At 41.2% G+C, this 18,492-nt stretch overlaps 1 protein-coding gene across 1 annotated transcript in view; it reads left to right on the top strand.

Annotated features, from left to right (window-relative positions):
* Positions 1–18,492, top strand: part of LOC102878555 (probable maltase-glucoamylase 2) — a 70,312-nt gene that overhangs the window by 7,246 nt on the left and 44,574 nt on the right. The window contains exons 3-14 of the mRNA XM_025045843.1: positions 2,359–2,482; positions 2,626–2,735; positions 3,041–3,195; positions 3,933–4,104; positions 5,186–5,285; positions 6,013–6,125; positions 7,582–7,707; positions 9,830–9,961; positions 10,061–10,159; positions 12,388–12,501; positions 13,353–13,437; positions 15,668–15,785. Of these exons, the coding sequence (XP_024901611.1) occupies positions 2,359–2,482; positions 2,626–2,735; positions 3,041–3,195; positions 3,933–4,104; positions 5,186–5,285; positions 6,013–6,125; positions 7,582–7,707; positions 9,830–9,961; positions 10,061–10,159; positions 12,388–12,501; positions 13,353–13,437; positions 15,668–15,785 (1,448 nt within the window). The remainder of the gene's footprint in view (positions 1–2,358; positions 2,483–2,625; positions 2,736–3,040; positions 3,196–3,932; positions 4,105–5,185; positions 5,286–6,012; positions 6,126–7,581; positions 7,708–9,829; positions 9,962–10,060; positions 10,160–12,387; positions 12,502–13,352; positions 13,438–15,667; positions 15,786–18,492) is intronic.

Here is an 18,492-nt window from a genome sequence, read left to right as displayed (position 1 = left end):
ATATATAAATATATATAACATATGTACACGTAAACATAAAAACATATCCTTATACTATAGTGATTATCGGTGTTGAATTATAGCAGGAATAGATATATATGCCATTAGATTGTAACAAGGTCTCAAAGTGCATATTCATTTTCTCACATATGTGCACTTAAATTCAGCTGATAATAAAAATGGCATTTCAAATCAGTGGTGGAAGCAAGGTCTATTTAGTTAATGCTGGCATCTGTCTCACTCGCTATGCTTGCTGACAGCACTGTCTCCCGGGACCTTAGATGAAAACCTGGAGCAGCAGAGCCTCTCGTGCCATGTTTTAAACTGATCACTACATACTTGCTTCTTTCCTCTTTCATTAATTACCGCTTTTGTGCATTAGTTTTTCATGTCGTTCTTGTGGGTTTATTTTCTTGGGTTGTCTACGGAGTCGTATATCATACATAACATTGATTTTCTCTCTTTCTTTGATTCCCTGTCTCCTCACCCGTGCCCTCATTTCAGTCTGTTTGGAATCTTCTAGCTGCGCAATGCTGTCTGTGTCCACTGGTCACTTCACTTAGTCTCACACTTTCCGTATCTTTGTCTTTGTGTATTATGTCCTAGGATAATACTAAACTTTATTAAAAAAATTTTTTGTCTCAACATTTCTCTTTTACTGTTTCCTTTTTATTATTCAGTCAGAATAGTAATAAGATTTAAATCTTGTTCAACATTTTAACTTTCAGTATTCTTTGTTGCTTTTTTTCATAGAAGCAACAGCTGTGTGCCTCTCTCCGAAAATAATAAGTATATTTATTTCGAAGGCTGGTAATGTTTTTCGTTTCACTGTTTCTTCCAATTTGCTTCTTCTGCTTATTAAGCCCGATGCCTTTCTATTGTGGCGCTGGTTTCTCTCATATATTTGGTGGTCCTTAACTGCCACCTCTGTATTTCGTTATCTGTGACCGCTCGTCCTATAAACCGTGGCCGAGCATTTAGGACGGAAGGAAAAGACCGCTAGGTACTTATCTGGGGCGAAGGGGGGTTGGTTTATTAGATGCCCTGCCTTCTGGCTCCCAGAATCTCTCCTCGTGCTCTCAGCCTCGGAGCAGATGTTGCGAGAGGCCCAACAGTTAGCAAGCATTTAGCAGTAGCTGTCAGGAGCATCAGATCGGGCAGCTAAATGTGCGTACTAGAGCCTCCTCATTCATCCGTAACCCTGTCCCGGGTCCTGCCCCACCTCTCCACACTGACTTGGCTTGGGGCACTTCCTTTTCTCCTCTTGTATTTTAGGCTATTTTCCCCTAGAGTTGCTATACTCTATTTTCTATGGTTCAGGAATTTCATGACATTCCCGGTCTTCTGTATTGTATATCTTGCTGTTTTATAATGAATTTGTATTTTTTTTTTTCTTCATGGCTCTTCTATTACTTCATGTAAATCTGGTTGGGCGAAGAGGTGGGTACCTGTTTATGTCAACATTTAGATTCAATTTGCCATCTATTTTATTTATTTAACAAAATAATTTTTTGTAGAAGGTCATCTGAAAGTTGTAGAACCTTTAGAAAATACATCTCACCAAGTAATACTTTTTAAAATCCATAATCACACCACTCTGACAAACCATACGCGGTTTATTTTTGCCTTGTGGATATTCTGAATTTTTTAATGTTACCCTCAGTTCTAGTTCTATCTTAAGGTTTTCTATTTTCATTTGCCTCACTTTTTTTTTGCTTTTCAGGAATGCATTTCTTCATGCCATATTTTTAGCCATTTCCGTGACTCATCCTCATGAGAAAGTCCAATCTGCTTGTTCTGGCTCCCAGCTCCCCGCTGGTGTGCATATCATGTGCCTTCAGCCTCATTTCCCTCACTCAGTGTTCTTGGTACAATGAACTTCTGGTTTTTCTGAGTCTGTCATGCATGGCTGCTTTCTCTGCCTGGAATACTGTTGTACTATTCACCTGTCTAACCCCGCCTCATGCATTAGGCCTGAGCTTACCTTTCGCCTACCCAGAAGCCTCCCCACACCACTCACAGCCTCCTAGGCTGGCTACAATGGTGCAGGTCCCCTTAGCCTCTGGGCACACTCTAGCGGAGCACTCATCTCAGCATACTGCCCTCGTCTCGGTTTACTACTAGACTGTACGTTTGCAGAAGGCAAGAACCGTGTCTTATCTATAGTCTTAGTTCCTCGTCTGGTAGATAATAAATGCATATTGGATGGTTGGGTAAATATATGACTAGAAGAAGAATGAATAAATGACTGAAAATAATTATGACCTTAAATTCTTCTTGGAAAAAATTTGTTATAAATCGACAAATAATACTTCCCTTCCTTCACTCTATATAATTCTAACCGTGCAATTATTACAGGAAATGTGCAGATGGCGATATAAGTGCTGCTGGAAGCCTGTGACAAATACTGATGTCCCTAGGTGCTTCTTCCCCAGGAACTGGGGCTATGAAGACAGCAGTGGTACAAAAAATACCAGCACAGGTGAGCACTGCCCTAACGTTGCCCAAGGGAACAACTCTCGAAGACCAGATAAGTTGACTGCAAAATAAAGGCTAAACACTTCTCTCTCGCTCTCTCTCTTTCTCTCTCTTTCCCCCTCCCCCGACCCCCTCCCCCATCCCTAGGGTTTACTGTCCAACTGAAAAGGTTGCCATCCCCATCTCTGTTTGGCAATGATATCAGCGATGCCCTCTTCACAGCTGAATTTCAGACATCCAATCGTTTTCATTTCAAGGTTGGTTCGGCAGTTACCACCGAGGATTCCTCCGAAGAGAGCAGAGCCCCCGGCCTTGGCCCCCCCGCGCAGAGGCGTGGAGGCAGCTCTGTCTCTCTCTGTGGGGTGCTCCAGATGCGATAAGCAGGCGAATTTTTAATTCGATGGGGGACATGTGATTAGGTGATTTCTTCTCACAAATCAGGAAACAGAGGGCAAAGAATGAGAAGCTGTTCTCACCGGGGGCTGTGTGGGGGTGAGACTAGTTCGTGGTTCCACGGGGAAGTGGTCTTATCCGGAGCTGTCCTTTCCATTTCCTCTGACAGATCACTGATCTGTATAACAAACGCTACGAAGTCCCCCATGAAAGTGGTAAGCAGTTCAATGGGACTGCCGACACCTCCAATTTGAACTATTTCGTCGAGGTCACCCATAAACCCTTCAGCATCAAGATAACGAGGACGAGCAACCAAAGAGTCTTGTGAGCTTTTCGACACTCTACATGTCTTTGAATATACAGTCCCGATACCATTCCTTCTGACTTTCTGTGGGCGGGCAAGCAGATAAGTATGACTTGGGAAAATCTTTGAACCTCAGAAAAATGTCAAAGCTTTTACTACCAATCACTGATACGACTAATCTGTCATGATTACAGAGCAAAGAATACTAAACTGTCATGTGCTGGTTTGCTAAGTTATGTAAATACACTTGTGGTTCACGTATATAATGAAGTAGGGAATTTTATTATTTTGGATTACCATTCATGCTATAACTCAACTTTGCGATTTATCTTTCCACATTATTATTTTCCTGAGAAAATTACCGTCAAGCACCTAAGGCAGCCTAAGTCAGCTTCAGTCATAAATTGCACTGCAGGAAATACAAGGATTCGTGTTGGTAAAACCTGTATTCGAATCCTGGGACCAGCATGTCGCCAGTCAGCTGCGTGCTGCGCCGCAGAGCGCCTCCCCTCCTCAGTCTCGGTTTCTTTGTGGGGTGCAAGGCTGCGTCTGCTCTCTTCCCACGATCATTCTACTTGAGTAATTCTCCTCTAGAATGAAAGAAACAGAGGCCCCCCCTAGACGGGTCTTCCAAGGCAGCCTGGAAGTGGGCGATAACCCAGGAAACAACCGTTCCCCAAGCGGACAGGTCAAGGAGCAGACCGCGTCTTGGCAGAGGCAGCCGTTTGGTGACTGTCGCTCTCATTCCATGGCCCAGGTTGGACACGAGCATCGGGCCCCTCCTGTTCGCCCAGCAGTACCTGCAGCTGTCTCTCCGGCTGCCCAGCGCCAACGTGTACGGGCTGGGGGAGCACGTGCACCAGCAGTACCGTCACAGCATGGCCTGGAGGACGTGGCCCATCTTCACCCGGAACAGCACGCCCACCCAGGTGAGGCCCCCGTCCTCCTGCCGACTGAGCCCAGCAAGGGACTGACGCCTTCTCTCCTCTCCCGAGAGCAGCCGGCAGAGGGCAGCAGCCTACAGCGTTACGGCTACTGATTATTTTGCCCAGTTTCGATCTGTTTGTGTTGGAGAATTCTTCTTCTTGAGGTTTATAAACTTACGGTGGAAATATATCAATTTTAGAAAACATTTCACTTAAAAAATATAATTTAATGACTATATCAGAGCCTAACATATATTAGAAAATACTTCTGCAAAGGAACTAGCTCTGTCGTTAATACGTGAGTAGTGTCTAGGCTCCGGAGAACTTCAGCGGGAGCCACTCTCGTAGAACTCTGTAGACTGAAAAAGGCCTCTTTCGGCAGCTTGAATATTATTCTAGGCCGCTGCTGGTTGAGCGTGTTGCCGAGATGGCAGGGGTGGCCCTGCCTGGGAGGGTATTAGAAATGTGCAAGTTCAGGCTATGGCTCAGACCTCCGGAACCAGAATCTGCATTTTAATAAGATCCGCAAGGGAGTCACATGCATCGCAAAGTGGGAGAAGAGCTGGTCTGGAGCAGTGCCTCTCATCCGACCTGGCGAAGGGTTGGTCCCTCCTTCCCTCCTCCCTGCCTTCCCTCCTTCCTTCCCTCCTGCCCTCCCTCCTTCCTTCCCTCCTGCCTTCCCTCCTTCCTTTTTCCCTTTCTCTAATTTTTTTTTTTTTTAATAATCCAGTATGGGCAATACTTTTATAAAATACAATTAAAATATATTACTGGGAAACGGAATCACGCAATATATGATCTTTGGTTCTGTTTCTTCACTTCACACAACATATGTGAGGGTTATTAACATTGTAATGTGGTAGTTCATTTCTTATTATTCCTCAGAGCATTCCATCATGTGAGTGTGTTATATTTTGTCCATTTGCCAGTCAGTATTACCATTTCAATGGTAACTCTTTGGTATAGTACCAAACTACATCAAGAGTTAACCAGATACATGTAGTGCATGGCTTTTGATTTTATTTGGGGGTGACTAAAAGCATTTTAAACGCATACCATTATTTCTTCCCATTTTTGTCGACAGGGCATGATTAACCTGTACGGAGCTCACACGTTCTTCCTGTGCCTCGAGGACACCAGTGGCTCCTCTCTCGGAGTTTTTCTGATGAACAGCAATGCGATGGGTAGGGAGCATCTTTTTCTCTTGGCAGGGATATATTTTGGGATGCCGCTTTTATAAAAACAGCTTCCATGGTGACATCACTGTTTAACGGAGGCATATCGGATGTACTATGCTCGTATAAAAACTGGAAACCCAGTGTAGGTTAACCTGTCTATGAATCCAGTTAATGCCGAAAGTTATTTTATTGAAAACTGCTTCAGCGTTCTCTTTTTATGGAATATTCTCCATGGTATTCTGTAGATAGTAGGGTTCATTGATAGACACGTCCCAAAGATACAGAGATTTCAGCATGTGGACCATGCCGTCTGTCTGTAGGCTGTCTCTCATCGCCTAGCTCTTCCCACTCCGTGATCCTTCCTTCCTTCCTTCCTCCAGCTTCGACTATTGCTGCTCTAATAAGGGTTTGTTTTTATTTTTAATTGTAGTTAACCTCATCTAAGAAGTTGTTTTAAAACTTTTCTTCACTAGCAAATCCCAGACATTTGTATTTTTATGTGTCTAGATTAAAATAGAATTTGTTCTTCTTTTGAAAAAATTTATTCTTCAGTGGCACTTTACTCATTTGTCATTCTGATAAACTTCAGCAATCATCTAGAAAAAAAAAGGAACACGGGTGATTTTCATTTCTTTTACGATGAGACTGAGACCATTTGGGGTAGCTCAGGTATTTAGAGAGGAATATATTTTCAACCACGAAATTGTAATGACTCTCATTTTAACCCTTTCAGAGGTCACCCTTCAGCCTGCACCTGCAGTCACTTACCGCACGATCGGGGGCATTCTTGACTTTTATGTGTTCCTAGGGAACACTCCAGAACAAGTGGTGCAGGAGTACCTGGAGGTATGGCTTTGTATTTATTTATTTTTATTCTTATTATTTTTTTAGTTTTTTTTTTTTATGATGACATTGGTTAATGAAAGTCAATAAGTTTCAGCTGTACACTTTAACAGTAAGTCATATGTATATATTTACACTGTGTGTTCACCTCCTATAGTTAGATTTCTTTCTGTCACCACATATTTGACCCCCTTTACCGCATCTACCTTTCCCCTGCCCCCATGGGTTTGTATCTAGATAGTCATTCTTTATTGCCCTTCTCTCAGATACTTGTTATAAATTAATAAGAGAAAATGAAAGTTTATGAGTAAACTATAGATTACAGATGCTGGGATCATGAGTCTTTCATTTATTGTATGTTTATTCTGATCACACTTATTGAGTGTCTTCTATGTGCTAAAAAAGCACCATAGAAGGCTTGAAAAATGCAAAAAGAAGTCAAATACTACCGTATCTTCAAGGAACCCAAAGTCTTTCCACGTGTGATCAATCACTCCAATGATCTGAGGCCACCAATCGGCAAAGTTTATTCATTCATTCAATAAATACGAATTTAGTGAAATGAAACTACGTAAAAGGAATTGGTTGCTGTTTATGTTCTACTCAAACTGTAGGACGGGAAGGAGCGTTAGACACATTGGCTCAAACTTCCTACTTTATAGATGAGGCAGCTCAGGTATGGAAAGGTGAAGTGCTTTGTTCAAGATGGCACATAAAGAAATAGGAAATATAGTCCTAGTGCCAGCGGAGTTATGATCAAATACAAGAAATAGGACACGGCCTGAAATAATGATAATTGGAAACACCTTATAATAAATGCCATTCATGAAATTCAGAGGCATGAAACGGAGCACCCTGCTGAGGAGACTGTCACATGAGGGGACGGGGTGCTTAGGGAACAATGTAGGACACATCTCTGAGATCTTCTCAGAATGTTGGCTTGAGTAACTTGTAAACTTGGATTTTGAACGTAGTCCAGTATTTCTTCACCCATCCCACTCTTAACCCTGTCAGTTCTTATTCCTTTGTCCTTAGCACATACTGCTATCTGAAATCCTGTTAGACATTCATTTCCTCTAGGCTCTGTGAGAGCAGAACTGTGATTGCCTTATGCCTCTATATCCCAAGTGCCTACATCCGCCCTTGCCACGTCGTCAACACTCTGAAAATATTTATTGTGTGAATGAAGGTTCTTTCTTTCTCCCCAAGATGACATTGTTATTCAAACATTTTTTACAAATCCAATTATTGTAGTTGTAGTTGGCAAGGTGCATTTAGTACTTAGGAAAGAAAGATGCGAGTTGTGGAATTTTGCTAATTCCCCCAGGCAATTACTCTTGGCTCTGAGATTTTAGATCTGGGGACTTTACAGAAAATGAAATGGAGACAATGTAGCATCAGACATGATGCTACAAACAGTGTTCTTTCTAAATGCTTATACACTTCTTTATCTTTCTAGCTCGTTGGACGACCGTTCTTGCCTTCCTACTGGAATCTTGGGTTCCAGCTGAGTCGCAGGAATTATGGTAGCATCGAGGAATTGGAAGAGGTCGTAAACCGAAATCGTAAAGCTATGATCCCATACGTAAGTTGGAACTTCTCTTCTCTTGCATAAGGCACCATTTCCTATCTTTTATTTTTTGCATCTAATTCAACTTATTAGGAAAAATACAGATGGATAGATAGACAGACACACCTACTTTGATAAATTTTTTAAATTAAATTTAGGGGGAGACATTTATTAATAAAATTGTATAGGTTTCAAGTGTACAGTTCAATAATACGTCATATGCATATTGCATGCTAAATTACCTTTGTCGTCATGGAAAGAGCAGTTTATAAAGTCAGATGGAAATGATTTGGAATTTTAGCTTTAACTCTTCTTAGCCCTGTGCACCATTGAGCTGGTTAATTATCAACTCTGTATCTTATTTTGCTCCTTAATGAAATAAAAATGTAAGACTTACTTTTGTGGACTGGTTGTGAAGCGTGTCCTACATGATATGTGTAAAGCATGTGACACAGAGGCTGAACTCCATCAAAGTTAGTGGCTATTTTAAAGAGAAAGCAGCACCAGGGTTGACTTGGTCAATAAGTGCTGATGACTCATAGTGAGGGAGCTTCTCGTAATGACCTTGTATCACGCCCTTCGGATCTAGCTGACTAATTTTGAAAGTTCTGTGATTGTAAAGCATTTATGATGTCCAATGTCCACTAGTAAATGAAAAGATAATTATTAAGTGTATAATATTTGAAAAGTCCCCTTCTGGAGTTCCATAATATGTGGTTAATGAAGTTATCAAAATAATTTATTTTGGGCTACATCTTTGGAGCTGTGGTACAAGCATATATTTGGTCAATATCTAAAGGAAGATATCATGGGTGGAAATGGCTTGGACCTGGTTTTGGGATTTTTCAGTCCCTACCTTCTCAGAGTAGCAGTGAGGACAGGCAAGGAGATGAGTTCTTCCTGTGAGAAAACATGACGGCCATGTTGTTTTTGTGTTAAGGAGAAATGATTATGTATTTTGTTTTGCTCCTCCTATGGCTGCTGTCTGCAAACACTCGATTCCAGGAGGAATCAGGCCAGCACTTGCCACATCTTAATTAATTTACAAGTGCTTTCCTATTCAAGCTTAACCGGCATTTGCTGCTATTTTGTAAATGAGGAAACGAGACACTGTAAGGTTAATACCTTTGCTGGGGTCACTACAGCTAGCTAAATGGCTGGGCCAGGATTCGAAAGCAGTTCTTTTGACTACACGTGGTGTTGGTTTTAGTTGATCCTCATGCCTCCGATGGGAAGGGACTTTGGAGATGGTGGCTGATTCAGAAACAAATGAGCTTTGCATTCATGGACCAGATCTTTCCCAGCACATGGCCATGGAGGGTACCTGGGTCCTAAATGACTACCAATACTGGAGCAGATGATGCTGTGCTGGCAACAGGCCACAAGCCACAAGCCACACTCCTTCTTGTCTGTAAACTAGAGCTTCTAATGCACAGCTACATGCAAAATACTTGCTGAGAAGACCTTTGTATTGTGTGGCAGATGGGAACAAAAGAGCACCTGGAGTCAACGAGTCTATCCCCAAAGCGCCAATGATCCCCCCACATACGCACTCATGCATGTGGCCATGCATGTCACTTAACCCCATTACGTTTCGGTCTTCTCACTAAGAATGACACCTGCTCCTCACAGATTGGTATGTAAACACAAAAATAATGTGTGTACAAGAGTTTGGTTAATTCAAGCTCCATCCCTTTGTCATTTATGCTTGTTAATTATTATCCCAGTGGTTTTATAAGGCAAGAAGACCGTTTTTCTCCTCTTATGATATATTCTAGCTTGATGTTTAGGGTCCAGGTCAGTACATGGTTATAACTTTACCAATGCACTCATTCAAACGAAGATGGGAAGAGTTCCTGTTTTGTGTCAAGCATCCCAGCTCTCAGCTTCCAGGGATGAACAAGACACAGTCCCTTTCCACAAGTTCTTCCCAGCACTTTATGACATGCATCTATCAGGGCAAAGAGATAAAACTGCAACCTAAGAGCAGAAGGGGCTGATTTACTCCTAAGAGGAAGCCGGGTCCTGAGAGTTCCAGGACCATTAAGAAATGTGACATCTGTTTTCATGATTGAGAACCAGAATTATCAGCACGATAATATTTCCTGGGTTCAAACTGACCAGCACTATCTTCCAGGATGTCCAGTACTCTGACATAGACTACATGGATGCAAAGAAGGATTTCACTATTGATGAAAAGGCTTTTCATGGTCTCGCAGATTTTGCCAAGAACTTACATGATCAAGGACAAAAATATGTAATTATTATGGTATGTTTAAACACTTATTCTGTTGCTTAGTTTTTCCTTTAAAAATGCAAAAGAAATGCATAAAAACAAGATTTATTATTTTATTTATTCATTCATTAGAATCCCGGCATCTTAAACGATTCTGACTACCAGCCCTTTACGAATGGAAGTAAAAAGAGAGTATGGATCTTGTGGGACTATGGCTTTGTCATTGGGCAGGTAATATCTCAAAAAAAATCAGAGTAAGTTACAGTCATTTGGGAAAGTTTGTGCTTTTGATATGAAGACAGGTGGAAGGCAAGTTACAGTATCATTGCTTGTTTTCATGGCTTTCGAGGTTTCTGTTATTTTTAAAACAGTAGATAGAGCAATCGAATGATTAAATTTCAGAAGGATTTACTTTTTAATTGAAATATATTTGACATGTAATGTTGTATAAATGTAAAGGTACAACGTGTCCATTATATACTGCAGTATGATTGCCATTATAGTGATAGCACCTTTATCACATCGCATAACTTTCATTTCTCTTTTGCAGTGAAAATAATAAAGACCTAGTCACTAGTAAGCTAGTCCCTAATCCTCTAATGATATGGATAATTGAGAAGCAATATAGTAGTAGAAGAAAGGTCATTTATTCTTGAAATTCTTCTGCCTCATAATTTCGATCTCTTTCCTGAGACAAAAATTCAACTATGATAATGTAGCAAGATGCTCATAGGCTAATGTGAAACGTGTCTCAGCCAATATATTTTTAATTTACATGAGACTTATAGATAGAGCCCAGCCTTTATTCCGAGGTAGCAGTTTCAGGCATTGGAGCAGGCCATTGAGGAACCCGTCTTCAGGGCAGCTGAGTATTTGAGAGTATTTTAAATCAAATCAGGTAGGCAACCTTCTCTTTCAGTTTTGTGTAGGGTCAGCCCTAGATGATTGGATTAGGGGAGATTTACTGAGACTGGTACTCCATCTGAAAGTTCATGTGGCAGCAGCTCTTGTCGTGCATGGGCAGTTAACTTGGCAAAACTTGTCTCTTCAGGGTTATCAATCCTTTACCTAACTGCTCATTTAGTCCCTGTCACTGACTTTGTCTGCAATACTTAATTCTGCTTACTTTCTTTTTCATTGATTCTGACTTTTCATGAGACAGTAGAGAAGTTGCCCTCCTTCTCCAAACCAATTCTTTGCTTTTACTATTTCGTTTGAAGTGAGTTTCTAAAATATCAGACAGGCCGATATTCATATACAAGTACAAAATCGGTGGTCATGGTCACATAAAAATTGCTTTATCTAAGAAGTAGATTATCCAGACCCATGAGTCGTTTCAGTAGTACTCATATTGGAATGGTATATAATTAGGAACTTGCATATAATCACAAAAATTGAATTAGATAAGTTACCTCCGTTGGCCATTAAATAGCATGAATCATTTGATCTGAGATGTTGGCAGAGGTAGTAGGAGTGGAGATGGTGTGGGTTAATTATAAAGGACTTTGGTTAGAATGACGTTTTCTGGGTCTGCTCTAGGTAGACTTGCTGTAGGTGACACCTTTGTAACACCATCTGTTTCCTGAAGTTCAAAATTAGCTCTGTTTATTATTTGGTGCCCTTCACCTAATACAAAGAACCAGGATCGAGAGAGAGAGAGAGAGAGAGATTCGTTATATTGCCTGAGCATAAAGTTGTCCCTAAATGGGAGAGAGAGAGAGAGAGAGAGAGAGAGAGATATTTGTTATATTGCCTGAGCATAAAGTTGTCCCTAAATGACAACCTATAAATTTGTTGGGGAAATAAGCAAGAGTATATGCACCATGGCTTGTATCCTGTCAATTCAAATTTATAGTAATTGGGCTATGACTATATCTTTGTGCTATTTGTAGAAAACGTTAAAAGCTAATCTGATAGGAATAGATAGGAAGAGAAGACAGAATAAGAAATATTTGATTTGAGTGAGAAGCACAAAATTTATTTAACCATTTGAAAAAGATTGTTCATATGCCACCCCCCAAAAAAAACCCCAATGTCTTATTTATAAACAGCATTATTCAAAGCAGGTTTTAGACGACCTTTAATGAACAACACATTAAATTCAGTCATTCTCTTCTAAAATATTATATAGTTAGACTCTCTGGTATCTTAAACAGGTCTTCCAATTGGCCTGAAATAATAAAATTTTACTTTTTTTATCATAGGAAAAAGATACTTGTTGGCTTTTTATCTATATAATCAGTTGTTATTTATTTTTTTTCTTTTCTTTTCTTTTTGTCTTCTTTTGGTTGCTTGCATCTATTTTATCATTTAATTTTGGGGGGAAGGAGAATCACGGATTTTGATTCCGAAATACTAAGGTACATGGGTTTGTGACAAAAGAAATATTAGCCGGCAATAAATGCGTGAGTGAAGCATCAAGCAAACTAATTGCCGTAGCCTCCTTCTTTGTTCCTTAGGGGTACCCTGGATGGACGGTCTTTCCTGATTTCAGTAATCCAGATTGTACTCAGTGGTGGACAGAAGAATTCCAAGCGTTCTATAAGACTCTGGAGTTTGATGGAGTGTGGATTGTAAGTTGTTATTCTAGGATCGAACTTCTTTTGGAAATGGATGCTTCGAGTTTTGAGATGAACTTTGATCCTAAGCTGGAATAAAATAATTTATTTGACATTGCTGAATGCTCAGCTTAAATGCAATAAATTAGACCCCTTGAGACCCTAGATTTTCATTCCAGTCTGCCACCAACGGGTTATTTCTTCTTGAGAAAGTTTTTTGCTTTCTCATGGCCTCAGCTTTTTCCTCCATTAACTGTCTTTCAGCTTAAAAATACTGTTTTTTAGAAACTACAGTTCCTATTATTTGTAGCAGTGATTCATTAAAATTTAATCATTAGAGACCAATTTAATGGGCCCCTTTTATTTTTTAGAAGCTAGCAGGTGGTGACATTTCTTAGAAATTTTGTTTACGGGATCACATATCACCTATTTTTAATTTATTGTAAAGAAATGGAGGTGACTTTAATTATATCTTCTCTTTGCCCCACATCGAGTGGAATAAAAGACGGGAAATTATAAAATAGACTATTACCCTGTATTAGGTTCTTTAAAACAATACGGAAACAATATTAGCAGCAATAAAAGCGACCTATAAGAATCAGCCTTTGGAATGGTATATTCCTTAATTACCTGATTGAAATCAGTGTATAGAAGGTAAAATGTACCTGATATCATTTAGAATTGGAAGTCACCTTAGGTACAGTCAAATTCAAAAGATACAACAGAGGTCAAGCAAGTTTAGGAAGATTACTTAGGATTCCCAGCATCAGTTAATAAGAAATCCCAGATTTCTGGCTCCCAGTTCAGTAAACAGCTAACTGTATATCAGTAACATTTTCCACTTTGTGTACTTTGTGCCTCTGAAGGAAATGGATGAAGTTTCTAGCTTTCTCCCCAATTCTGCTCGTGAGTGTGAAGACAACAGCTTGAACTTTCCTCCTTTCACCCCTCGTAAGTTTGCACCTGTTTGCTGATGATGAAGGCGTGGGACGTGTTTAAAGCAACCTCTGTGGAACACAGCGTGGCCGAGAACTATTTTACTTCCCAGTTCCAGGGGCCCCACCCCAACCCTCTGTCCACCCTCTCCTGGAGACTGTGCTGCCTTGTTTGGTCTCTGAGGACCTTATAGTCCAAGGGCAGGCATGTGGTGAAGGTCATACCCCACGGGGCTGTACCTCCTCTCTCGAGTCTACATTCTTCTACCTGTTTACATCCTCCAAACCCCTTATACAGGTGGTTCTAGTTCAAACTTTGTGAGGATATCAGAGTACTGGAAGTGCACACTACCTTCCATTGGAGTAAATCTGTAATCTTGTTAATTTTTTTATGTGTTTGTTTAGTTTATTACCAATAGTTTAAAGAATCAATGGTTCCTATTAGTCCTTCCTATTTATAAGTCCCATTTCTAGTCAAAGTCAGCTTGTTAGTCCCAGATTTTGAGAGAATGTGTGTGTGTATGTGAGATTGATTGATTGATTGATTGATTGATGGATTATGCTGTGGAAACAAATGACCCCATTTCAGTGGATTAACACAGTGAAAGTTTATTTTTCACTTATATAATACTCTAGCGTGGGATGTGTGGCTCTCATCCCAGTAATGACTCGGGGATCCAGTTACTTCCATTGCCTGGTTCTCCTATCTCGGAGTCCTTTGTTTCCAGCTTCCTAGGTGAGAGAAAGGGTAGAGGAAGCTTTAGAGACAGGCCTGGCAGTGGCGTGTATTCAGTTTGCTCACATTTCTCTGGCCAGAGTCCAATCACAGAGCGTCAGCTAAACTTCAACAAAAATGTGAAATATAATCTTATACCCCCAGGAAGAGAACACTGGCTTGGTGAGCATCTGGCCAGTCTCTGCCAGTTTATTCTGGTTTGTTCACTTCACTTACTCCCTTGAGCCAAGGTTTAGCTGTTTTTTGTTTTGTTTTGTTTCGTTTTGTTTTGTTTTAAATCCCTTTTGGTCACTGAAAGAGTAGAGAACATTTTAGGATGAATTTTGACATCAAACCACTTAACTACTTGTGAAATCTACCATGTGCTTACCCTGCTTATTCTTTATTCTTCTCTGCTCAGTCTGTGTTCCCCCAGTCTTTTTCACTGTGGATCAGTTTATCATACTTCCCTTTGAATTTCTTAATCTTCTTCTTAGCCAAAACGAAGTTTTGTTTGTTTGTTTGTTTGTTTCCTATAGCACACTGCAATCCTATCACCTTCTGCCTTCTTCTGGCAAGCACCGCATTCCCTACCTCCCGGCAAGCATTTTATCTACCTCCATGCATATGACCAGCTGCTCTGCCTCATAGCTGGTCTGCTTCCCACCTTCTCAGGATTGGACAGTACGCATTAGTGTGAGAAAGATTTAGATAAATTACCTTCGTGCATGGAAAAATTTTAGTGTCCTTTCTTATCATTGTTGTGGTTGTGAATCTCAGTCTGGTATAGCTGTGAATCTCAGCTATACCAGAAATATAATTTCTTTGTATTTTATAATTAAATGTAATGTCTCTCTCCAAATCCTGATTCTGTTGGGTTGGTGGGAAAAACTCAACCTCAGTCTTTCCTAGTGCCACCGCTTTCTGGAATTGTGCCTCAGACTGAGGCCCTATGAACAGGCCAGGCTCCGTGAGGGAGGGGAGACGTGGCCCCCAGTGATTGGTCTACAAGGGAGAGGCGGGAAAGAACAAAACTGCAAGCCACAAGAAAGAAAACGTTGCGCATTTTAGGCATGAAAAAAAGGGGAAATGCAGTAACGATGGTGATTTCTAGAGGCGGGATCTGAGTTTTTACTCATGAAGAGACCCAAATATCATATCTCATTTTTTTTTTAAAAAAAAAAGGTCATCGAGGTGCGAGTGCTTGTAATATAAGAGTGAATATGTTCATTTTTCACGGCCCTCATATCTGTGTTTTATACACTCAATTCTTCTTGATTAAATATATGTAGATATAGGTGTGTGTTTTATTTTATCTCAGATCAACTGCCCATTGCTCTGGGCTTATTTCTCAGTGGCCAGCACCATTTTTTGTGAGCTCGGGGGAATGCAAATTGACGGCAGAATTTAAAATCTGGAAAGGATTTTGTCAGGTGGAGACTGGCGGGGAAGTTACAGGAACCAGGAAGCAGACGCCTGTTCTGGCTGGTTGACAGCGAGGTGCCTCACTGATGCGTCTCTCCCCCCACAGGAGTTCTGGACCGCTCCCTTTTCGCAGGCACCCTCTGCATGGACACCGAGTTTTTCCAGAACCTTCATTATGATGTCCACAGCTTGTATGGCTACTACATGTCAAAAGCCACCGACACGTAAGCACTTGGCTTTCCCCACAATTCCAGATGTGGGCAGCTGGCAGATGGGAGGTTTCCCTCATCATCTCTAAATGGGTCTTTTCGAATATATTTTGTGATTGTAGGGACCTAAAAACTCAGATCTGACAGGCAACCTAAGAGGTCTTATCTAATCTCCAGGTTCTGCGCAGGACTGTTTTCGATTGGCTTATGCCTAAGGAGCCTAATGGTTTTAAGGATATTAGTGGGCAACGATGTGCAAGGTATTTAGAGCCCTAACTGGAAGTCAGCCCTTGCTTGGGTCCTATTACTGAATGTGCTAGGGTCGCCACACTGGGCTTGCCTGATTTAGCAAATAAAAGTAAAAGATACTGAGTTAAGTTTGCAATGGACATAATTATACTAAAAATTATTCATTGTTTATATGAAATTCCGGTTTACCCGAGTGTCCCGTATTTACCTGGCCATGTTATGCCACGCCCTCCTGGCTTCCCCGCTACTGCCTGCCCCCATCTCCCTCTCAATTCTCCCTTCTGCCCCAGATACACACACACACCACTGCCACCATCAGCACCACTCATCTGTCTAACAAAGACAGATGCTTCCTGCAAAGCATTCAGTCCTTTTGATACCTTGTCACAGGGATCTTTTGCTAATAACTTTGTAGATGGGGGAATAGCTCCCTGCAAACTCCCCCCACCAAGTTCCTTCCTTGGAAGGTGGTAAAATATAATCATTACACCTACGAGAGCAAGGAATTCAGGGCTAAGCTTAAGAAGATTTTAGTTTTAGATTTACAAAACAGATGGGGAAGCTAAAGTATTCAAAGATTTGTCGGGGCCTTCCAGTGGCTTAGGAAAGAATGTCTTAGACTTTCTCTGCTTGTTCTGTTTTGGTGTTTCTAGGACTCCGTGGTCCCCACCACGGAGTAGGGGCAGGGAGACTTTGATGTGCTTTATGGGGCTTTTCTCAGTCCTTTCATTTGACTTCACTGACCATCCTTTGAATGCTTCGGTTGAGAGACACTGCTCCATCCAGGCATGATGTCTTTCCAGTTGTCCCTTCTCAACTTCCGTATCTGAATCTTTTCCATCTACCCTCTATTATTGATAAATCCGAGGCGTCAATATCCAGGCTTCTTTTTTCCCTTCACTGCCAACGCAATAGGTACTTTATTCCTTGTCGGTTTTTACTGTAACTTATTCTAATAATTTTAAAATTTCCGATGCTCGCTTAGGTCTCTCCTTGATTTTCAGACCCAGATGTCCAAAACTACCTTCCGACCTCCCCTGCCAGCTGTCTGATAGTTCCTCCGATACCACGCCTCTCACTCTGTTGCCTGGTAACCATGTCGGAAACTGTTACATTCTCTCTCTTGGTCAGGAGCAGCACCCACCTCATCTCTCAGACTCGCGAGTGAGACTTGGTGTCATCCTTGAGTTCTGTCTTCAGTCCTTTTAAAACGAACTTCTAAAAACAGTTCTGTAACTGTCTCCTTTTATCTCCCACTGACACTTCCTAATTTAGGAGATCGTCACTGCTCACTGCTCACATAAAGCTTACGCTAGTCCCACGACTGGTTTCCCTTCCCTGACTTCCGCTTTATCTCCCACTCATCTATCCTCTATTCTCACTACTCAAAGTGAGGTCCAAGGACCAGCAACATTAGCATCGCCTGGAGACATATTAGAAATATAGCATCTTGGGACCTCACCCTAGACCGTGGAAATCAGAATCTGCATTTTAACAGGATTTCCAGGCGTAGCGAATGAATGTGAAAGTTTAAAGAGCACTGCTCTATACTGCTGTCAGAGTGACCTTTCTGAAACACACGTCCGCTCAGTGAAAAATCATCTGTGGCTTGGTATTTTCTATACAATAAATAAATCCAATCGCCCTAGCAAAACTGTAAGGCACTTCATAAATTAACTCTTTCTTAGTTTTTTTTTTTCTTCTCATCTTTGCTAGTCCTCTTATTTTCCGCTCTGAAGAGACACAACTGCTTATTGTTCCCGGATCGAAACGCTATTTCCTGCTCCCCAATCTTCGCACGTGTTCTTCTGCACAGATGCTCTTCCCGCCCTGCTCTTTTTGCAAATACGCGCTTATCTTTAAAACCTCGCCTCGGATGTTAATTCTGGAAACCTGCCTGACGGTCTCAGGAAACGGTTGGTTATCCCCATCTTTTTCGGTGCTACTTCTGTTCCTATTGCAATATGCTTATCATGCAAACATCTCGCATTGTAATTTTTAGATATTTAGTTTAGTTTTTTTGTTTGTTTGTTTGTTTGTTTGGTTTTGCTGGTCTGTAAGTTCCTCGAGGGCACAGTCACCCCTGCGTCTTCAGCCTGAGGAACACTGTGTGTCCCAAAGACCTGTTTGTTGCATAAATGCCTGGCCCGAGGAAGCGAAGAAAGGCAGAGTAGGCCCACGGGAGATCTGATGAATTAGAGACAGAGACTGCTTATTTTGTTTCCAGCACCATTTTGCCCTCATGACTTAATATTATGCTGGATTGTCCGGGAGACAGAGTCCTTGTCCAGTAAATGCAAAAGTTTTCATTTCGACAAAAGAGAAGCTTCAAGAAGGACCCACATTTGCGATTTTGTTATCTTCTCATTTCCGACTTCTTTCTGTCTTACTCCGTCTTTCCAGGGAAATAAACTAGGTGAATGAGACCCCCTTGTTCTGCTCTATTTCGACTCTTAGATGCTTCTAAGAATGG

This window comes from Pteropus alecto, unplaced genomic scaffold, assembly GCF_000325575.1.
Source record: "Pteropus alecto unplaced genomic scaffold, ASM32557v1 scaffold22, whole genome shotgun sequence".
Taxonomy (NCBI): domain Eukaryota; kingdom Metazoa; phylum Chordata; class Mammalia; order Chiroptera; family Pteropodidae; genus Pteropus; species Pteropus alecto.
Note: the sequence above shows the minus strand (reverse complement) of the source record. Positions and strands in the feature narration are given on the sequence as shown.